The following is a 20,167-nucleotide window of genomic DNA, read 5'->3' on the forward strand; positions in this document are numbered from 1 at the left end:
TGATAGACTGTTGTTATTCCTGATTGTACGAGTTGAAACGAGACGTCTGCCGCATATCTTTGCCATGACCTAGGTACTGATATAAGCATTGACGTGAAGCCCGTCGAAGGTTTGCAGCATTGTAGAGAAAACAACTCACATCTCAAACTTTCGCTGCAAACGACCTATCTGAGCATACCTAGGTACCATGCTCTGCTCTTATCATGCCACCGTAAAAGCCAAGTACTTGTGAGGAGAGCTTTGAGAAAGTTCTTACTAAAAGAGTCTATGGCGGTGTAAGCCAGACCTTGAGTCAGATGATCAGATGTCTACAGAATTCGTGCTCCGTGGCATGCTGTTGCGTGATCACTGGGAGTAAAAGACACCTGTCCTCTGCAGAGAAACAGGCAGCAGAAACAATTCGCGAGCTTGACCCTATGATGGAGTCCGGGCGATGATCATGAGACCTCCGGCTGACTCCTTATCGGTGTTTCGAGAACGGAGCGGGTTCCATTTCTGTTGGGATAGAGTGAAGACATCAGTGGCAAGTACGAATCTATCTACCTACCAATTCCAGGTCAGATCCTCTCAAGACTCCTGAGAACAAGACAAGGTGAATTGATGCTTATAATTGGTGAGATTGTAGTGATGTGCAAGATGGGTCGATGAGAAGAGTCATGTGCACCGTGTGTGGGCGCCAAGTCAGTTTCGCTGAGCCCCACGGACGATTGAGTCAGGGAGCGGTATCGGACTTGTTATGAAGTCAGAATTGAGCTAGGGATGGCAGAGTAGAACTTGGCAAGCCTCCTTTCCTAGATTCTAAAGTTCCAATCCACCTCGTAGTCTCGTCTGGAGGCGTGGAGCTCTGTCCTGTGGTGGAGTTGAGGTCGGCAGATACAAAACGCCAGGTACTGTTGGAGATGCTCTTACTAACCCAAGGTGGCACCAACGAACGAGCTACAGCAGTGCATATGAATTGGTATATATGTACTTGCTGTAGGGAATAAGGGGATTCGGTACAACTATCCGATGATTTCAGTCAAGGTTCCTATATCAAAGCTATCGCTATCAGCGGCATCACTGAGGTTATGCCGGTACCTGGACCTTACCCCAGATCCCCGTAAGCTTAAAGCGGGGTATTCGAGTCGTTTGTCCGCCCAAAACAGTTCCAGCCAAGCCACAGACTAAGACCCTGGCGTAGAAGCATGGCGACGTCAGTGCTTGTTTTGCTACCGATGCTAGATCCCTACCTACCTGTATGTTCAGCATGAGATCAGTCAGTCACCTTGAATTGGATTTTTGAACAAATAACATGGTGTTACTGTAGAAACTGCCAACTTTGATTGTGGGACCATGAACTGTTCAACACGAACCAGTCTGTTACCAAGAATACTAGAAGGCCGTACCTTCTAGCACACGGAGCAAGCTTTGCGGGAGTAATCTACTAAGGTATGGAGAAGATTAAACATTGAGCACATGGTTGTACTGCAACTTAGTATACCCCTCTATCCTCTCAGAGTCCAGAGGCTGGGTCAAATTGCATGACATTAGACGGAATCTGGATGCCAATTGAGCCCATTGACCGTCGTAGAATGCCATGAGGCTTCTTATATACAATCCATATCATGAATTGTGGTCACTTTTGCATTCGAATTGACTCCTAGTCCAAGCTACTAATTCTGAGCGTACTACTACTAACTTACTGGAATGTTACAAAGTTGCTCCCCCGCAATTGCAACGTTCTCACTCTGAAGCATGGACCACATCGTTGACTCAGTAAGTTGAATTGGACCACAGAGTTCGGCCACCGGCTGCTTGCGCCAGGTCACGCGATAGACGGACGGGATGGGACAGCGCGACCCGCCTTGGCCGGGGTAGGTACTGTCTAGCCCCACCAGTAGCAGTGGGCCCTGGACGCTGTTGCACTTGCCTTGGGAGGCCATCATGGTGGAACATCTACGATGTATGAGCTGACTCCTCCCGTCTTTCCCTCCTGTAATTCGCAATTGTCCAATTAGAAAGCTCCAGTCTGTTGGGGGAGCTTCGTCAGCGTCCTTAGTATAGGTAGATAGCTATTCTAAAGGGAAAGGGCTGGATTGCGACTAGGCAGTAGGTGGGAAGGAAACATCCGTCTACGATGACCTGATTGGACACAGTGTGATGCCATCACGCATCGTTCCTCGCGTGACTCTCAGGATATAAAGGCAAGCTCTCCTTCCCAGGTTTGAGCATTGTCTTACACATAAATCGGTTCTACTCCTCGTATCTCTTCTGAATCATCAATCGCCTACCTATCTCTTCACTTGTCGACATACCAAACTAGCGAACTTTCCTCTTACACCTGCCTACCTACCAGATCAACTTCGCAACCAGTTAAATACTGTCCACTGCCTATCCGCCCTCTCTGAGAATACGAATTGGCACTGTAACATCGCCTTTATCAACCCAAGTCCTGCTTCAAGAAGTGTCTCGTTTTTCATCATCTCCCACTGCGAGGGCAAGCGACCTTTGACTGAACTTGAAGCAACAACATCTCGTCTTAAGCATCCCATACATATCCTCAATTACCGCACTCGCAAATCGCCTCGCGCTAACTACACCCTCTCCATCCTGCAAAAGTAAGTTTCTCTCACAGTTTAGTCGTTACATCTTCCCTGCCCGTCTGTTCTCCCCGTCCTCCGTATACATGCCTTTGTACACGGAGTACTTGCACACCCCGCACTTCCTTAGACTCACTTGCACCCGGAGGGATCCTTTGCTGTTGTTCACTGGCGATTGCTTTTTGGTGACGTTTGGCGTGGCATCCAATCCTATAAAAGGCCGTCCAACTCCTCTTTAAGTCGTTGCATCTCCTGGTCCCTCTTTCCATCATCATTGTCCTATCTACCGTATTGCTTCATCGCCACAACAACAATAACTCTCAACCTCTACTTCCTATCGCACGCCTCTATCGCAAACCGTCACAAGTCAGCTTGATGCCGTTCACCCAATATACAATAGTTACTGACAACGCTCATCACAGTGACCCGATCTCACAAGGCCAACGACCGTGACCACAAGGGCATCGCCGAGGGGACTATGCTCCCTACGGAAACTGTCCCTCGCTTCTTTGGTAAGAGCGGCTTTGCCGACGTCGACCCCAAGAAGGTGAAGAAGGACGGCTCTGGTCGAGGCAACTGGTATGTTGAACCAAACCACCCCCTGCCCACTTGCCCCACAGTGCACTTACACTACTTGCAGGGGAACTGTCAACGATGACATCGCTGGCGAGCAGTTCACCTTTACCAATACCCGCCGCCGCTCCAACAGTAGCAGCTTCTCTCATGTTACCGATTTCAAGACTAAGTTTGAGGTCAATGAGCCCGAACCCGTCTTCGAGGAGTCACTTCACGGCCCTGAAGAGGAAGACCATGAAGACCTCACCAAGACCGACTCTTCCGAGAGTGGTCGATCTTCTTCTTGATCGATCTACTGTATCTTTACTGAGGGATCGGCATTCACTGCTGGTCGCTCTGTATAGTGGCAGCGGCACATGAGGGGGATGGCATGTATTGAAATTGTGATGGACGTTTGATCTTTCATTTACAGCTACGAAACGAGATGCGATGGAACGAATGGAAACCAGAAATTATAACGCTTTTACAGCGGCAACGACGGATCAAACAATTTAGGGGCTATGGTAGCGGTTATGGATGGAGATGAGAAACTCAGATCTCCACGAGGATCATGGCTTTTACGACCGGCTGCGAAGTTATCTTCCAAGCGGAACGATGTATTACTTGTATCACTATCTTAATTAGCTTTGACATCGAAGCGAGCAATACAGCTGGGCACAGCTGACAAACATCAGACAAAGACACTCAACTAGTAAGCTATGTGAAGTTGAACTTAATTTTATATGATGTCCTTCATACGAACTCCATATCTTGTTTCCCTGTCCCGCTGGCTCTTTTAACATGATAGACTGGCAGCCCTCAGTGCCGATCTCTCGGGTGCTGCGACGACTCAGACGTCGCTATTAAATACGCGAGGACTCTGGTCTCTCCTCTGGGCTTAAGCTTACGCTGTGCCATTCTCGCTTCCATGGAACTGACTTCAAAAGTCTTACTGTATGGTACTCTACCATTATGTCAAAGTGATGTGCTATAAGCACATCTTTGGGTCCAGAGCCAATTCCATCCCCATGCTCAGTAAACCCAAAGATAAAATCATTTACTACGTTTGTACCTTTCTTGAGTTGACCGGTTTACCAGAAGCACTTGTAGATCATCAAATGGATGTCGTTCTCCTTATCGCTATCAGCACTACATAGTACAATGCCATGTTCTCTGGTGGAGCACAGCTCCATCGCCATGCAGAAAACCCGCTTCCAATCAAGCCACCAAGGCTGAGAAGGCTGAGAAGTGATCCGTGCGTTACCGCCCTTCAACTCAAGGTCGTCGAAATTTCGTAGTTGCGAGGCTGGCATTCACACATTGAATTCTGTTTACATCATTTCGCGACATCTTTTGCGATACCCTTTGATTCATAAGCTCATCGGTTCTACTCGGACACAGCAATCGAACCTCAACACCGGTGACAATAAATTGTTAACCCAAAATTGTATATTCTTAAGCCACACGTGTCCCAATCCCAGAACAAATCATTACCATGCCCGTCGCTCCTGCTTATCACGAGTCTCTTCCTTGTAAGCTCATATACTGTGCTTCAAAAGTTCGTCAGTCCTCTCTTGCTTACAATCTCTATAGATGTCGACCAGGAACCAACTCCGGAAGCCCTTGCCGCCGCCCGTGCCCTGATCACCGCTGAAGCATCCTCTCAAGCTCCCCAACCCTCCTCCAATACAGAGCCTTCTTTCTCTCCCGCGATAACAGCTGAACTCGAACGTGTTTCCAAATCTACACCGCTTGCGCCCCTGGACCTGAGCCGGTACGAGGCTCCATCCCCGAGCGCTCCTCCTGCGACCGCCCTGCCAGCTGCTGCTGTAGCCCATAGCTATCTCTCCTCGCGTCTCACAAACCTAGAGCTTCTTGAGAAGTGGGGGAAGAATGCGTGGCTGTTGGGAAATCACGGCCTCGAAGCAGAGCTCCAGGCGCTCGAACGTGAGTTAGCAGTTACCAAGCGCGAAGTCGACATTGTGAATCTGGAGAGGCAAAAGAGACAGACCGCTGTGGGCGCTGAGATCAAGACATTAGACGATACTTGGCGCGCCGGTGTCGGTCGAGTGCTGGAAACCGAAGTTGCTGTTGAGGAGCTGAGGAGGAAAATCCGAGAGGAGCTGGCAAGACGGGCTGTATAGAGCCAGGAGAAATAACGCACCGGGATGCAACGCGAGGACGGTGATAAATAACTAAATGGTGTACTTACGGGGACTTTTTACACTTGGCGTCTTGATACCAGCATGTTTTACGTTTGGTTTCCTGAAGAGAAAATAGGAATTGGCAATATATCTTTCTTGGACTGCGGATTCTCTCTTATCACCTGGTAGATATTCACATCGAATGTCGCAAATTCCTTCATATCATTGGGTGGGGAGCAGCTGTATCGTGATAATAATAATATCAACCAAGGTATCTGGTCACTAGCCATGCTTGTCTCAGGAAAGCGAACGTGGGAGAGAACCTCTCAAAACGCCAATCACAAGTGAATTCCTCTGCCAATCATTTCTGAATCCAACGTGCCCCAACTGCGTTCAATATACATACACCCAAGCCACGAGACAACCTGAACATCACTCGATCTCATTGATAAACTTTGCTACTTATCCACATGATTGATGCGATCATTCCTTGAAGTTCTGTCCTTCAATCTAGCCGGTGTGAAGTGGATCCATCTCTTCAACACCAGTTGCAACACCTTGATACTTGGTCCTTCGTAGAATACCTTCGACAGGACCCAGCAGTCGCTGGAAGGCATTCTTTCCCAAGCTTCCAACCTTGACTGGTGACGCAGCAACGATACTAGCTGCTCGCGGGGCGTCGTTGAGCAAGGCAAGCTCACCAAAGTAGTCACCCTTCTTGTAGTGACGGACTTTATTGTCAGGCTGGCCAATGTATGCATCCGCTTCGCCACTTTCCAGCAGATAAAACGCATGGCCAGGGTCTCCCTCGTTAATGATGATCTCTCCTGGAGCAAATTTCTGTGTTTCCAACGCATCCGCAATCTTGGATCGCTCGTATGGGTTTAGGGTCGAAAGGAGAGGCACTTCTTCGAGGAAGCTCTCATACATGCGTCTCCGAGCAAAGGTCGACTCCATCAAGATGCGACGGAAAGTAACACGATCGAGTGCCCACACAGTGCAGCCAGGCTCGGCAGAAATTACAGTCGCAGCTCGAGGGGCATTGTACATCAACGCTAATTCACCGAATGAGCCACCAGCTTGGATGTTACCAACCTGGTTACCCATACCATCGGGACCGGGCTGCAGCGAGCCGCTGGGATTGACATATACGTCAAAAGATCCCTTCTCGACGACATAGAAGTAGTCGCCAGCATCTCCCTGGCTGATTACCTATCATATGTTGTCAGTAAATAGCCTCAATCTGCACTGACCGAACTAACCTTAATGCCCTTGGCTGGTATCGGCTTTTCGACAAGGGCACCCAAAATCTGAGCGCTCTGTTCATCCTCCAGATGGCTGAAGAGGAAATTGCCTTCGATGGCATGCTTGAGACGTTCGATCTGGTCCGGGGTCTTCTCATGAAAAGGGGGTGACCAATTATCATAGGAATCGGCACTGGGTTTCAAAGATTCCGCAGATACTGAAGTTCGGCGACCGAAGTTGTACTGGGCCGGGTAACTATCAGGGTTTGGGACGTTTCGCGACGCAGAAGGTGCTTCAGCAGAAGAGTCACCGCCAAAGCCCCCGCCAAACGGACCCGAAAACATGGAGGCAGAGTTTGGTGATGCTCCGAAACGAGCGTTCGTAGGCGATGTGATGGTGTCGTTTTCTTCCTCTTCCTCAACAACACGATGGATTGCATTGTTTGTCCTCTTACCCCTGTCTGTTCCAAAGGGGTTGCTATTCTCCCCAAAGGGACTGGAGAAAGGGCCGGACATGGTGCAAGGTAAGATGCAATTGGCGTGACTCGAAATATCAGATGTTATGTCGTCGAAGAGGCACAAAATCGATGCCAGTCGCAGTGTGAGGGGTATCGCGGGGCGAGTGGAGAGTATCTATTCGTTGGCAATGGTCTGTATTTGACTCTAGTAAGTTTCCGTGTGGCAAAGACGTAGAGTCTAAAGTGAAGTCGTAACTGTGCTTATCTCGAGAACTTGGGATAGAGGGGAGTGCCAGATGTGAAATACATAAATGTAGCAACGAGTGGCAACGTGATGCCGTCACAAGGATGAGGGAGCTCGACTTACAGCTACTGCGGCGCTCTTGTAGATGATCACAGACAATCTTGAAAGTATGTCAGTCAGAGCTGCAGATGAAGCCAGGGACAAAGATCAATGAACAATGAAACGACAAGGGATGTTGCGTGCAGGAAAAGTTCCGGGGCATGCACTAGAGGTGAAGCTGGACGTGGGCTACAATCCACGCTTGAAAGTGACGTGTTGTGGCGGGGCCTAGATCAAGACCCTGGTACATAGCCCATGCATAGCTCAAAGGAACAAAAGCTGCTTAGACAGGATAAAGGGAAACACAAAACTTCCAGAACATCGAGCCTTGCAAGGAGCAACAAAGATAACCCAGACCCATAGTTGACGCACACAAACGTAACATTGTATAGAGTGTACCGCCACAACAAGGGCTCACAAGGCTGGAGAGCTAAGCAATTCAAGTGATGGAGCTTCTGTTGTAGACAGAAGAATGCAGAATAGGAAGGAAATAGGTCAACTCACACGATCCTGGTAAACTAGGCCCTACAACCTGGGATATGGTCAGGGAGGGTGACGATATCCTTTTCAGCTCCTCGGATCAAGGGCTCAATGCGTGAAGAAGGGTCCAACGCAGGCTTGGGTCAAGGAATCAGAGATATAGTAGATAACGAGAATATGATAGAAGACGACAACTGATGCCAAACAGCTTGAAGAGCTCAGTTTGCTGCAATGCTGAAAGAAATGAAGGGGACAAATAGAGAGAGGAGTAACCAGGCGAGTGGGGTTCTGGTGTTCTGATCCCCGCCTCCTGGTCAAAGACAAGAACAACGATGAAGAGCGACTGAAGATGGATAGGTACGTTGAGGATGTAATATATGTGGATGTTGAGTCTGTATAGAGAGGACTAGAGTACACAAGGCGAGGGGGCAAATGCAGGTGAAGAGGAAGATGGGACGGAAGGAAAGATGATGTTTCTTGCCTGGCGGCGTTGGTACCTTGGGTAAGGCGAGAGAGGAAAGCAGCTCTTTGCTTTCCTGATTGAACACTGACCAACGGAATGGAGAGAAGTGGGGGGAAGGGAGCTGCGAGGTGGTTGCCGTCAGGGAAGCTTTCTAGAAAGATGTGCACGGGCCACGGAAGGGCACGAGCTGCACGGGCGCTTGTTCCACAGACACTTCCGCTGCTCTTCGGTGCAGCTCCCGGACTGGGAAATCGAAGCTTTCTGAGCAGTGTATGTACTGTGTATACTGTATTGTGTATCGTTCCAGAGCTATGGTGTAGCACGGCATCTCTCGTCTTGGTGCAGATCAGCATTTCTCTCTTTGACCTATTCCTTGCCTGGGAGGTAGATGCATAGTCTGATGGGCTGCAATTCATTAGAAAATGTACAAGATGAGTTAGTGAACAGTTGATCTGGCTAATGTTAGTCAGGACTCTCAAGCTGCTAGCGGACGCCTCTAATTCCCGGAAGCAGAATCACCCAAAGCAACATAGATGCGCAAAGCAACTCGAGACTCCACCCAGTTCATATCCCCACTCTCTGGTATGTACGGATAATTAATGCAGTAGTGCAAAGACGATAAATCTTCCCTGCCGCTTTCCGACTTTCGGTATCTGTGGTGGATGGGTAGAACAGGATAACTGGGAAAGCGAAGCAAACAATCTTGCCTACGACAAAGGCTTGGATGATGCTATTTCCATTTGCTCAACCTTGGGCAAATTAAAGAGCGCAAGGCATATCTTTTGATCATAGCATGTGCTTTGCATGATGACCACTCACTTGGGTGCTTGGGTAGCAAGTGGCTACGGTACAAGAGGCTTGCAGATGGTTTGGTAGTTGACACTCCAAGCCCAGTTCTTCTTCAGCCGTCTTGTTCCATAGCTCCCATTCCGATGCGTTCGTTAACTTACCAGGCCCAAAATGAAGCTTGTTTCATGGCAGGCCACAGTTCATCTACTCACACACTTCTGCGTTCATGCTTCTTGAAGGATTACAAGAGAAGCAAATTCAGGAGGCAGTCACTCAAATCGTTGACATGACGACAAGCATTCTTCAGATCCGGGTCTTTTGCGCAACTATATAGCCTTCGTAGTCGACATGTCCACCCAAACCCCCCATCATTGGTACTGAGCAGCTTCTGCCCTCAGAGCTGCACGGGTATCGTTCCTGCAATGACAAAGTACAGCAAAAATCCTCCTCCTCCCCATTCCATTCCCTCTAGTGCACGCAAAGGTTTCATTCCTCGTTCCAAGCATGCCAAGAGGGAACAATGCCCATCCCTCAACAGCAATAGAAATACATATAAAAGGCATCAAAGCCCATGACAAAGCCACGACCAAACAGCAAAGCAAGGTAAAAATAAAACCAAAAACCATCCAAAACCCTTGCGCCAAAGATAAAGCCGTCCGATTGATGAGCATTCGCTAGGTCCTCGAATTCAGGTCGCGCACCATCAATGCGAAGTGCTGTCTTGTATCGTGACTGTTTGTCCAACGCCGGCTCCTTGCACGCCTTGCTTATCCTAATCGTACTTGCCTAGTAATCTTTTTATCATATCCACCTCACGATACCATTACGGTATCTTCACAGACGGGTAACTTCTTCTGGCTTGAATAAGCGGCTGACCCCTTGCTTCAGCTCAGTCTTGGTGCATTATAAATATGTTCTGTGACGGCCGAGCTGGCCATGCAGTCAGTCTCACCATTCTTAGCTTCAGCACTGCTGCCGTAATTATAATCTTGAAGTTCATCAAGACAGATGTCAGGACGCAGCAAGGCATGAATCCAAGACGTTGTCCAGCATATCGGTGTCCTGGCTGTCTGCGCCTTCCCACCAGGTCTCCGTGTCAATATCCATAGAGTCGGAGTGTCCATTTTGCAGTTCATAGACATGTCCTCCATTCGCTTCCAAGACATGCTTCTCCTGAGCATGACTCTGAGGTGCTTGGCCATGGGCCCAGGTATAGTCGTCCCAGTTCTCCAGCTCGCCTTCCCGATAGCCGTGAGTAACCTGTGTGATCAATATAGGAAACTGTGCCATCCCTGAATCGGCCATTTCTAATGAAAGGCGAAGATCAGACATGCCCAGGGGACCTCTTTCACTGGCGGCCCGCGACTCGATCGGCAGAAGCCCACCCTTATCCCGGGTGATCTCACCTCGCATCGCAGCTTCTTCTTCGTATTCCAATTGTCGCTTGTACTTGTGCGTCTGAATCCAAGTTGTTCCGACGCCAAACCCTGCGCTGCCTGTATCACCGGGGCCATTGCTCCTCGTACGACTGAATACTTGGGTAAGGACTTCTTTGATGAAGGTTTCCGCGGCCACAGACATGAACTGAGGAGCATCACCAGTGTGGCCATTAACAAGTCCTGCCTCGTAGCAAGAGGGAAGCATTCGGCCGGATATCATGTTGATGTCGGGAAATTCGCCAGATTCGATTGCCAATGGTTGTGCATGTCGTTTTCGAATCTCGATGTCGAAGTCTAGCCCTCATGTTAGGACCTCCACACAATGAACATACGTCACTGTAATACATACTCATGTTGTTGATGCCTCCTACTGTGGGGGTGGCATCTGAAACTGCGACTGTGGAAGGCTTGCGGTGGCTGTCTGCAAACACATTCGATATACTCTCGTGCGGATCCCACTTTCTGCCTGTCAGCGATTGAAATAGAGATGACCTGAAAATACCAACATCATTTTGTACCAGATCCTTGATGCGCCTTCGATCCCTTGTTGGCAATTGCATAACATCTCCCTTCAGCCTCCGCTCTGCAGCATCGCCTGATACTGGCTTGGTTCCTGTCGTCGCTGCAGGCTTATCGTTGGCACTGACCCAAGGCGCCAGCCCTTGATCGGGCATTTCTCGAGTGACATTTCCATAGATCGCAGCGATAAGGTTATTATGCAAGTGGTCTTTGTCGCCTGGGCCTGCGAGAATGGGGTCTATTCTCTCCGAGTATTCGGCTTGATTGAGGCGTCCTGGTAATATATGAGCATGCGCAAGCATAAATAGTATATATGATGGTGTATACCTATTAGGAACTCGCTGGTTGACTCCTTATATATTGCCCATTTCTCATTGCCAATAGCGGCTTTGAGTGCAGTATACAGCGGTTCCAGATCGATTCGGGCGGGAATGATTTGGCTGGACTTTGCGATCTTTGGCGCACCAGGTAAAGAGCCTGCAAGAGTCTTGTTGGATAGAATAGGAGTCGAGAGGCTGACGGATGGACGGCTTAAAGCCGCGGGGTCGATGTCTGGCATCTTGATAGGAGTCGAATAGGCGACAGCGTCGCGTGCGGCAGAGTAGCGCGGCGCGACGTGGAGAAAAGACGCATGAGTTGTATAAAACGAATGGGTGCTTTAACGCGATCACAGTACATGTATTAAATTGATGAGAAAAGCATATTGTGGCGTTTAAATTGATGGTCAACTTCTGCCGCTGTGGACGTGAGGTTCAAGGTGAACGGAGGGTTTCGAGTGTAGTTGGGTTTTGCCGCGAAGCATGCCTGGTCATGGAGAACATGGGCGCAATGCTTAAGTACTGTCTACCTGCAAAACTCCGGCGCTGTGCTGAACTTTGAAAGTACCCACCACTTCCTGGCCTCTGAAAGGGCACTAAAACAATCCGCCCTGCAGCAGCAACACTACCTACTAACCCACCACCACCAACTCCTACAGTCGCGTCTGGCGCGTCTGAGTCTGGGTATCTACATCTAATCAACCCAAGACTACTAAACCATCTATAAGCAAAAGTTAACCCTACACAAAGTCGATCATCAACTGGGTCGTGGCACTAAACCGACACCCAATTTCTCCCTCCACAGCAGTTCCTGCCTGCTTCTATAGTCGCAAACAGTTTGCGACGATGCCGTCATGGCACCCGATCGCATCACCAACGCTATTGACAGTTTGATAGCCCACATTGTACCCAGTGATCCCAATGATCCTGATGAAGTTGCACAAGAGCGCCATGATACCTGCTTTGAGATTGTCAAGTCCATACTAGACAGGTATGCATCCCGGCCTACCAAAGACCTGTCGGTTGATACATCAAAATTAACTATTCGCGGCTCAGTCCAGCCTCCCCCGCTATTTCTTCCGATGTCAACCATGCCTCCGATCTTATAAAACGAAAGCTTATACAGAGCAATCCTACGCAAGCCCTTCGCTTCTCTAACCTATATACACGACTACTATCACTGCCAGTGTTGGAGCACAAATGGGCAATACTATACCTTCTCTACCAGCTCGCTGATTCTCCAGACCCCAACGAACCCCTCCCGTTAAGCCCTGTAAAGCCATCGGCGCCCAACTACAGAGATGCCATCAATCGTGACGCTATCAAACGGCAAGGCCGAGAACGTGTCACCAAGACGTCTAGGTTCGAGGATGAACAGTTCAAGGAGGCATTTCAGCCAGACGGGCTCAAGAAATTTCCACCGAAGGAGAGCAAACAGCCAAGTAAAGAAGGGGAACCATGCCCCGAGCCACCAAAAAGAGATGTCTCATTGAAATCAACACTGTTGGCGAATAACTATTCAGAAATAGAACCTCCAGAGTCCGTCATTCTTAGAGATTTGCCATTCACTTTGCAAGGACTCTCATCTACTACACTTCCCTTCTCGAAATCAGACATCATCAAATTACCATCAACGCTTCCATTACCCATTGTTTCCCTGCTTCATACTCTAGCGGAGCCGTCATTGCTCTATCGCGGCCTCGACGGCTTTTGCAAGACTCCTGCCAAAGGACTACTTGGTCAAAGCCTGAGAGCAGCCATTCATGGGGAACTCAAATCTTACTTGAGTTTGATTGCGACACTCGAAAGTCAAATTCGAAGAGCTCTTGCGTCGCTTGATGACGATGCACCAAGAGAAGGTATTGGAAAAGCCGGGGTCACGCTCAAGCGGTGTGTAGTGTGGACTCGCGAAGCAACAATGGGCCTCAGGCTCATGAGTCTAATAGCTGAAGAATCGGAGAAAAAGAGAGGGGGCCAGCTTGTGTCTCTAATTCACAGCTTTTCATCTTCTCATGGGGATCCCGTTGTTGCTGCTTTTGCTGAAAGGCTTCTGACAAGTTTTACGCGGCCCTTTTACGACATTCTACGACACTGGATATATGATGGCGAACTGTCTGATCCCTTTCAGGAATTCTTCGTCAGAGAGCAGTCACCCAACAAAGACACAACCAAGGCTAAGGGCGCAGGTAACGTTTGGGAAGACAAGTATGAAATCGACACAGACATGATTCCCAGTATCATCACCCAGGACTTTGCCCAGAAGGTTTTCTTGATCGGGAAGTCTCTCAACTTCATCAGACATAGCTGCGGTGATGCTATGTGGGTGGAGGACTATTCCAAGGCTGCTTCGAAGGAGTTGAGATACGGCGATACAGCCACCCTAGAAGCTTGGATCGATGAGGCACACAAGACCACCATGAAACGCCTGATCGACCTGATGGCCAACAAGTTCCACCTGTTCAAGCATCTCCAGGCGTTGAAGAACTATATTCTATTAGGCCAAGGAGATTTTATCGCCCTCTTGATGGAATCTCTGGCTGCTAATCTTGATCGCCCCGCTGGTGCACAGTATAGGCACACGTTGACGGCCCAACTGGAACATGCTATCCGAGGATCAAATGCCCAATACGATTCTCCTGAAGTTCTACGCAGACTCGATGCACGTATGCTGCAGCTGTCACATGGTGACATTGGCTGGGACTGTTTCACTCTTGAATACAAAATTGATGCACCAGTCGATGTCGTCGTGACAGAATGGGGCAACAGGCAATATCTCAAAGTATTCAATTTCCTCTGGCGGATCAAGCGAGTTGAATTTGCCGTGCTATCAACCTGGCGGAAATGCATGACGGGTGCCCGTGGTGTCCTACAGAATTCAGATCCTGCAGTCTCCCAGACATGGAAATCCACACGAGGCGTCCTCGCCGAGATGATTCACTTCGTGGGCCAGCTGCAGTACTACATTCTGTTCGAGGTTATCGAGTCATCGTGGGGCGAACTTCAGAAGCGGATCCACAAGGAAGACTGTACGCTGGACGACCTCATCAAGGCACACACCCGGTATCTCAACGACATCACCCACAAAGGTCTCCTTGGGGCCAAGCGACGTACGCATAGCTCTGACGAAGATGACCGTACGACATACATGATGCAGCTTGGCGAGATTCTTCGATTCATGCTCAACTACCGAGACTCGGTTGATGGACTTTACAGTTGGAGTGTATCGGATTTCACACAGCGCCAGGAGGCTGATGTGCGAAGCACTACACGACATACGGACGATCATGACGGCCTCGATACCCCAACAGCAGATTCTGGTGCTGTCACATCCGAGTTCCCGGTACTTCAAGAGCGCCTACGACACCTGGGTGCATCGTTCCGAACTCGCGTTCAGATTCTCCTTGGCGATCTGGCATATCAACCTGATGTTGATATGCGATTCCTGGGTGTGGCAATGAACTTCAACGATGTTTATCAACCAACACGAAGAAAATCCAAGGCGGCCCCGGGCACGGGTGCAACGACAAGAAGTGTTTCGACGAATAGGGGTTGAATAGTATATTAGCCAGCGCTGGGCGTGGCTTATAAAAGTCCAGGGACACATTGGTCGCATGATGTAACGGGCCATATTTGTCTATGAGGATGGAGGTCAATAGAAATATTTCTGCCGCCCATTTGGAGTCACTGTTTTCCTCGTGGTTTCGCTTTCGGTTACGAACTGAGCCTCCACAAAGTCAGTGTACTGACATGATTCTTCCACGTGGGGTTCTCCTATCAAGATTCAATAACTACAACAACGTGTAAGACAAGGCATGCCGAATATGATTGAGACAACCAACATGGCAACTTACTATTCAAAAGGGAGCGTCACGAAATGTAGACAAGTACAGACAGTCGTTCTGTTGCGTCGTCTACCCTAGATAACTAGTTTGCCATGATAGGGTACAACTTGATTGCCAGGCTCAATCGTTTTTGCTCTCATGAAGGTTCATGTACGGTTACTTTAACACAGCTAAACAAAAACCGCCAAGCCATAACGATTGAATAATAATTCTGGTTTACACTACTGAGTAGTTAGTCAATGACGTGTTATGGCTTGTAAGTAGGGTTCCTACTCGAATTTACCGACTAATGCTACAGACAAAACCCGCTACAGGTGTTTTATCAACAATATAATTACTCTAACATGCGCCGCAAGGTCTCCTTTAATCATGGAGCTGCATGGCCATTCTGAATTGGTCTAATATATCCGTATCAGCAGTTGAATCGTTGGGCATGTTGCCAAGACTCTGCATTCGCTGTGTTGGATCAGCTGAAATGTGATCTCCAAGCTGCGATAGTGAGATTATGGGAACGCTCAAGACTATGCGATCGGTGCCTTATTCCTGTCCTTGGAAATTTTCCCCAGGAAGAAGACCTCATGAGCCAAAATTGGCCCGTAGTGTTACTTGACAAATTTGATGTCAAATGATTGGTCTTTGACAGATATGGGGTTTTCTCGTTGTGATATCGGTTGATCACGCAAACCTGGGATGGCGTCAGTTGACTTGCAAGCCACTTATGAATATCGGCTTCAGACTACGGGTATTTACAGGGTGATATCCAGCCATCTAGCAAGGGAGCGCGTAGATGCAAGGGCTATCGTTTTGTGCTATGTGGCAACTTCAATGCCTAATCATTGTGAGTCGTGATGAGTAGTTGAGCAGGTCTTCAGTGTCCAGGTATTGCATGGCATGGTTGTAAAAGTCACGGTTCATCAAACCCGTTGCCCTGCTCATTGAAAGCCTGTACTGTAACCACAATAACTGTGCAGACAGACATGCTAGTAATCACTCGACTGCAGTGTCTCTCAATGTCCCACCTAGTTATCCGACACTCATATTGAAATCAGATGAAGATAGAGCAAGGATGAGGTTCGTGATGAATCCATATAGGATAAAAACCAAGCCACTTATCGTGTTCTGTCGTCGGGTCATGGAAACCGGCAGAAGTGCAGAATGACAACTCAGAGACGAGGCTGTTGTTTGAAACCAGAGGGAATGAGGGCTGGGCCATACTACAGATAAAGGATTCCGATTCAGTATGAGCGCTTGATAGCAATGGACGCGATAAGGTGGTGTAAGTATCCGTAACAAATATCAGCCACACGCCCAAAAGGAACGAGGCTCAGTCTTTGATGTTTTGGTTTCCCTTCTAGACATGCAATGCATACTGATAAGAAAGAAGAAGGAAAGGCAAATGTACGATTTTGGTTTCAAATACCGTCTCACCTCACCTGTTGTTGCTGGAGACCCAAGGACAGGTTGCTTTGCTTGATGTGTGGTGGGAATATTGCCCAGGGCGTAATTACCTTGTTTCGCGATTTATCGGTTGACGTCTCCCTAGTTAAGAGGTAGTTTATTTGTCGTACATGTGTATCTGTATTACCAGCATTCCCCAGTGCCAGTCATTTACCGCGAGACATGCCTTGTCAGGGGTGCTTTGATATGTTGACGGGCTCCCGGAGGAAAGAACACGAGCTCGACTATCTCTCATCGTCTCATGTTGGTATGGAGACCGGAGACCCCCCCCCCCTGTGCAGTAAATAAACTTTCGCTTCATGTCTGCATCGGGCTCAAACTCAAGGTTCGTTGCATGGATTGAGCGTATAGGCGAGTCTCCGCGAAACAAGCGGATTTCTAGAAGATACGGAGTATGCGAGTCAGATTGACGTTTCACCCCATCATGACTGTAACTACTCTGCATCGAGCCCGCAATGTCCGATTCATGGTCTGTATACGGTGCTTGACCGGCTCTTTTGTTGAGATTATTTCTCGGAGCTCATATAGGCCCAAGCTTGGTGGGATTTCCGTGGGCCGCGAAATGATTTTCTGTGTTAGCCTACACAGGACTACTTGGCCATATTCTCCGCCAGGATTTCTTGCCTTTATGCTTCCTTCTTTTTTCCCTCTTCCCTGTTTGCTCCTTTTATGCCATTTTCTTTCCCTATTGACCTGAATGGCGACGTGTCAGATGGAAAACACCATACCCTTGCGGGGAGTGCAGGAGTACATTGTGCATATGTTCAATGGCTGAAATCCTTCCAATGATATCCGTGCGATTTGGTAAATTTGCAGCCCAAACAGTTATTGGTGGTTCTGGACCTGACTAGATAAGGCAATTAGTCAGTTCTCCATTCTATGTACATAGTAGTTAGTCACCTCTGCATATGCTTCTTTTAGTTGGGATGACTTGACCGCGAATGGGTTGTTGATGTCCGGGAGTCCATCTGTCTTCTTTTCTGGACCGGGGTAAAGGTACATGTCTAGAATAGTACCTACCTAGGTTAAGTACTTGAAAATCAAGTACTGTACCTGCTTCACTAGCACCGACGCCAAGATATGCCTCCCGCCCTGTTCCCCAGGTTTTCCTATTTTTTGTCGTCTCACCTTGCAGGCGGCTACCGCTGCCTCCGCTTGAGCAGGCTCGCCTTGTCAATACCGTTGGTACCGGCGTATCTTGATGCAAAGCCCTTGTTTGCCCTATCTTTGGGATGCACTTGAGTTGGTCAGTCCAACTCAGGCCAGTCCAATTCAGGTTCCGGTTGGGCTGGCCTGGGCTGGGCAGGTCTTACCTAGGTAGGTAGGTAAGAAAGAATGGATGGCGGCTCATCTCATCTCCCTCCTTTAAACACCTACCTAACATGAGGTCCCTCCCTTTATTAGGACCATCCCATCCCTTCCTTCCATTCCCCCGGAATCCATCAGCTTATACCCATGATTTTCGTCTCTAACTACCTACTACCCATACCTTATCTCTGGCTGCGGCTGTAAACGTTTATAACTTCTGATCATTCTGGCTGTTGAACTATCCTTTCCACATTGAACTCGCTTTCTTAACTCGGCCCGAATAATATAATCGAGTTCTTCTCTCCACTGCCGCGTCTTCGCATCTAAGACTTTGGATTCGTACTACGTTTGTCTCCATTCTGTCCCCACAGTTTACACGCAAGCCGCTCTGTTTCTATTCTTGTAAGTATTGGACCTCTACTTGTATATATGGTTGCTTTACCCCAGCCCATATGCCCTTTTGGTCTCTCAAACAAATAGCTTACTGATCTTTAGTTTTTCTATAAACAGCAAAAATGCCCGCTTCTCACTCTTCATCAATCCAGGCTTCGCCTCGCCACATGAGGCTGGTCACTTCACAAGATCTCCTCCACACCAGCATAAACGCAACTCTCTCGACAAAGACGGACCGCCCTTCAACTCCGGTGCACCACATCCAAGAAGATGATTATGGTGTTCCGGCACCTCCTCCTCCCAGCCCAGTCAGCTTCAGACCTGAACACTGGGCCACGCCGAACCGCCGCTGAGATGCAAGTCTTGGTGACAATGACACTACACAGCACCAGAGACAACTCGTTACCCATAAGCCTCACACCACAACTCAAATAAGCGGCAGGTTGGGTGAGAACGACATTGATCTGAAATACTTTCCTTTCTGTTTTTCTTTTGGCGTTATTACAATTACAATTTCACAGTAGCGCTCTGGAGTCTGGGTCACTTGGAGGGCAAATCAAATAATGGGTGTCAAGGGCGTATGGGTTTGACATGGGGACAGGCAAAAGTTTATTGTCAGGTGTTGTTCGAGTTTGGGATCGTGGGTACTTGCAGCTGCCGTGTTTTTGTTGGAGGTATGTGATAAAATTGCCGACACCAGTGTATAGTAGTACTCTTGTTAAAGTTCTGGAGCATTTTATAAAACCCCAGTCTACCTAGGATCAGGATGAATACGACATACAATCTAATATACTGTGGAAACACCAGCTAGTCTGTGAGATATCGTTGATACTTGGGCAAGCAAGACACAAAGAAACTTTGATCAAGGTTTGACTTATATCCAATAACTTTCCAGTCTCTAGAATGAGAAACTTGGAGGGGTTTCGAGAACCCCCCCTTAAGAGTCATGTATGCAGTATGATGATAGCTCTTGCAAGGCTCCTATCGCCTGGTAAATGTATCTTGAAGTTTTGACCAGTTAAGTTGTCGGTCCTGTACTGGGCTCGCTCTGCGATGATGCTCCGTATCGATCAAGTCGGCCAAGTCGTCCTTGTATGGGTACATAGAAACAAGTACAAAACCCATTCCGCAACACCCAATGTAAGTGATTATCATTCGGGAAGCACGGATGGTACTGCAAAAACCAGCAAATTCGTCTTACACCGAGGGCGGAGGCAAAGACGAAATCCCTAATTGGGAGGCAGGCAGCTAGACCGCCATTCCATGTCTTGAGATGGCTTGAGGGGAAGCTCACCATGCATCCTTAGAGGGTTCAGCAAAGTGTTGCCATGAAAATGAATATCCTTGTCCTCAAAAAGAGTGATTGGCTGATCCGTACGGAGTGTGTGCTTTCCGATCCATTAATAAGGCATCGTCACAATAGAAATGTGGATTTTACTAGATTCAGGCAACGGGAGCCGAGCAGAACAGTAACTTTGTGCAACTTGGCTAAAAACCACCGTCGTTACGTGCAACTCATGGCTTAACCCGCCGTATCCTATCAACACTCAACTTAGGCTTTTATATCAGAGGTACCTTGACAAGGCATGTCATCATTGCGAAGCAGCTCTTGGATGAAGCGGGCAAAGACGCAATGCAGTAAGCAGGAATGGCCAATCGATTTTCAAGAGCCCGCTATTCTACAAACCTTGCGTTGACGGAGAAGAAGTAAATAACAGCACAGAACCAAAGCATAATGTTTGTAGTCTTCAAAGTTGATGACCACCCCGCAAGCGTGCCTGACAAGCCAATAAGAAGATACGAGAGATGCGCAAAGAAAACAATTGCATGGGCTTT

General features: G+C 48.4%; 7 protein-coding genes across 7 annotated transcripts; 4 read left to right on the forward strand and 3 right to left on the reverse strand.

Moving 5' to 3' along the window:
* Positions 1-1,492: 1,492 nt before the first annotated feature.
* FGSG_09905 (uncharacterized protein) lies at positions 1,493-1,922 on the reverse strand (the record flags this gene model as incomplete). Its single annotated transcript, XM_011320509.1, has 2 exons — positions 1,493-1,585; positions 1,683-1,922. 2 exons carry the CDS (start codon positions 1,920-1,922, stop codon positions 1,493-1,495), a joined length of 333 nt encoding a protein of 110 aa, XP_011318811.1.
* A 307-nt stretch (positions 1,923-2,229) lies between these two features.
* Positions 2,230-3,881, forward strand: FGSG_09906 (uncharacterized protein). Its single transcript, XM_011320510.1, has 3 exons — positions 2,230-2,597; positions 3,002-3,158; positions 3,220-3,881. Coding segments are annotated over exons 1-3 (381 nt in total). The 5' UTR covers positions 2,230-2,596; the 3' UTR covers positions 3,443-3,881.
* A 748-nt stretch (positions 3,882-4,629) lies between these two features.
* FGSG_09907 (uncharacterized protein) lies at positions 4,630-5,278 on the forward strand (the record flags this gene model as incomplete). Its single annotated transcript, XM_011320511.1, has 2 exons — positions 4,630-4,666; positions 4,728-5,278. The coding sequence occupies 2 exons, from the start codon at positions 4,630-4,632 to the stop codon at positions 5,276-5,278; spliced, it is 588 nt and encodes a 195-aa protein (XP_011318813.1).
* Positions 5,279-5,788: 510 nt separating this feature from the next.
* On the reverse strand, positions 5,789-7,454 carry FGSG_09908 (cAMP-dependent protein kinase regulatory subunit; the record flags this gene model as incomplete). Its single annotated transcript, XM_011320512.1, has 3 exons — positions 7,348-7,454; positions 6,541-7,173; positions 5,789-6,490 (listed from the first exon to the last, which is right to left on the reverse strand). Exons 2-3 carry the CDS (start codon positions 7,036-7,038, stop codon positions 5,789-5,791), a joined length of 1,200 nt encoding a protein of 399 aa, XP_011318814.1. The 5' UTR covers positions 7,039-7,173; positions 7,348-7,454.
* A 2,612-nt stretch (positions 7,455-10,066) lies between these two features.
* Positions 10,067-11,572, reverse strand: FGSG_09909 (uncharacterized protein; the record flags this gene model as incomplete). The annotated part of the gene is made up of 3 exons (XM_011320513.1): positions 10,067-10,788; positions 10,844-11,287; positions 11,341-11,572. 3 exons carry the CDS (start codon positions 11,570-11,572, stop codon positions 10,067-10,069), a joined length of 1,398 nt encoding a protein of 465 aa, XP_011318815.1.
* A 612-nt stretch (positions 11,573-12,184) lies between these two features.
* FGSG_09910 (uncharacterized protein) lies at positions 12,185-14,883 on the forward strand (the record flags this gene model as incomplete). Its single annotated transcript, XM_011320514.1, has 3 exons — positions 12,185-12,321; positions 12,387-12,772; positions 12,860-14,883. 3 exons carry the CDS (start codon positions 12,185-12,187, stop codon positions 14,881-14,883), a joined length of 2,547 nt encoding a protein of 848 aa, XP_011318816.1.
* Positions 14,884-18,453: 3,570 nt separating this feature from the next.
* On the forward strand, positions 18,454-19,638 carry FGSG_09911 (uncharacterized protein; the record flags this gene model as incomplete). The annotated part of the gene is made up of 5 exons (XM_011320515.1): positions 18,454-18,639; positions 18,724-18,778; positions 18,853-19,005; positions 19,350-19,471; positions 19,519-19,638. The coding sequence occupies 5 exons, from the start codon at positions 18,454-18,456 to the stop codon at positions 19,636-19,638; spliced, it is 636 nt and encodes a 211-aa protein (XP_011318817.1).
* Positions 19,639-20,167: the final 529 nt, after the last annotated feature.

This window comes from Fusarium graminearum, chromosome 1 (genome assembly GCF_000240135.3).
Source record: "Fusarium graminearum PH-1 chromosome 1, whole genome shotgun sequence".
Classification (NCBI taxonomy): domain Eukaryota; kingdom Fungi; phylum Ascomycota; class Sordariomycetes; order Hypocreales; family Nectriaceae; genus Fusarium; species Fusarium graminearum.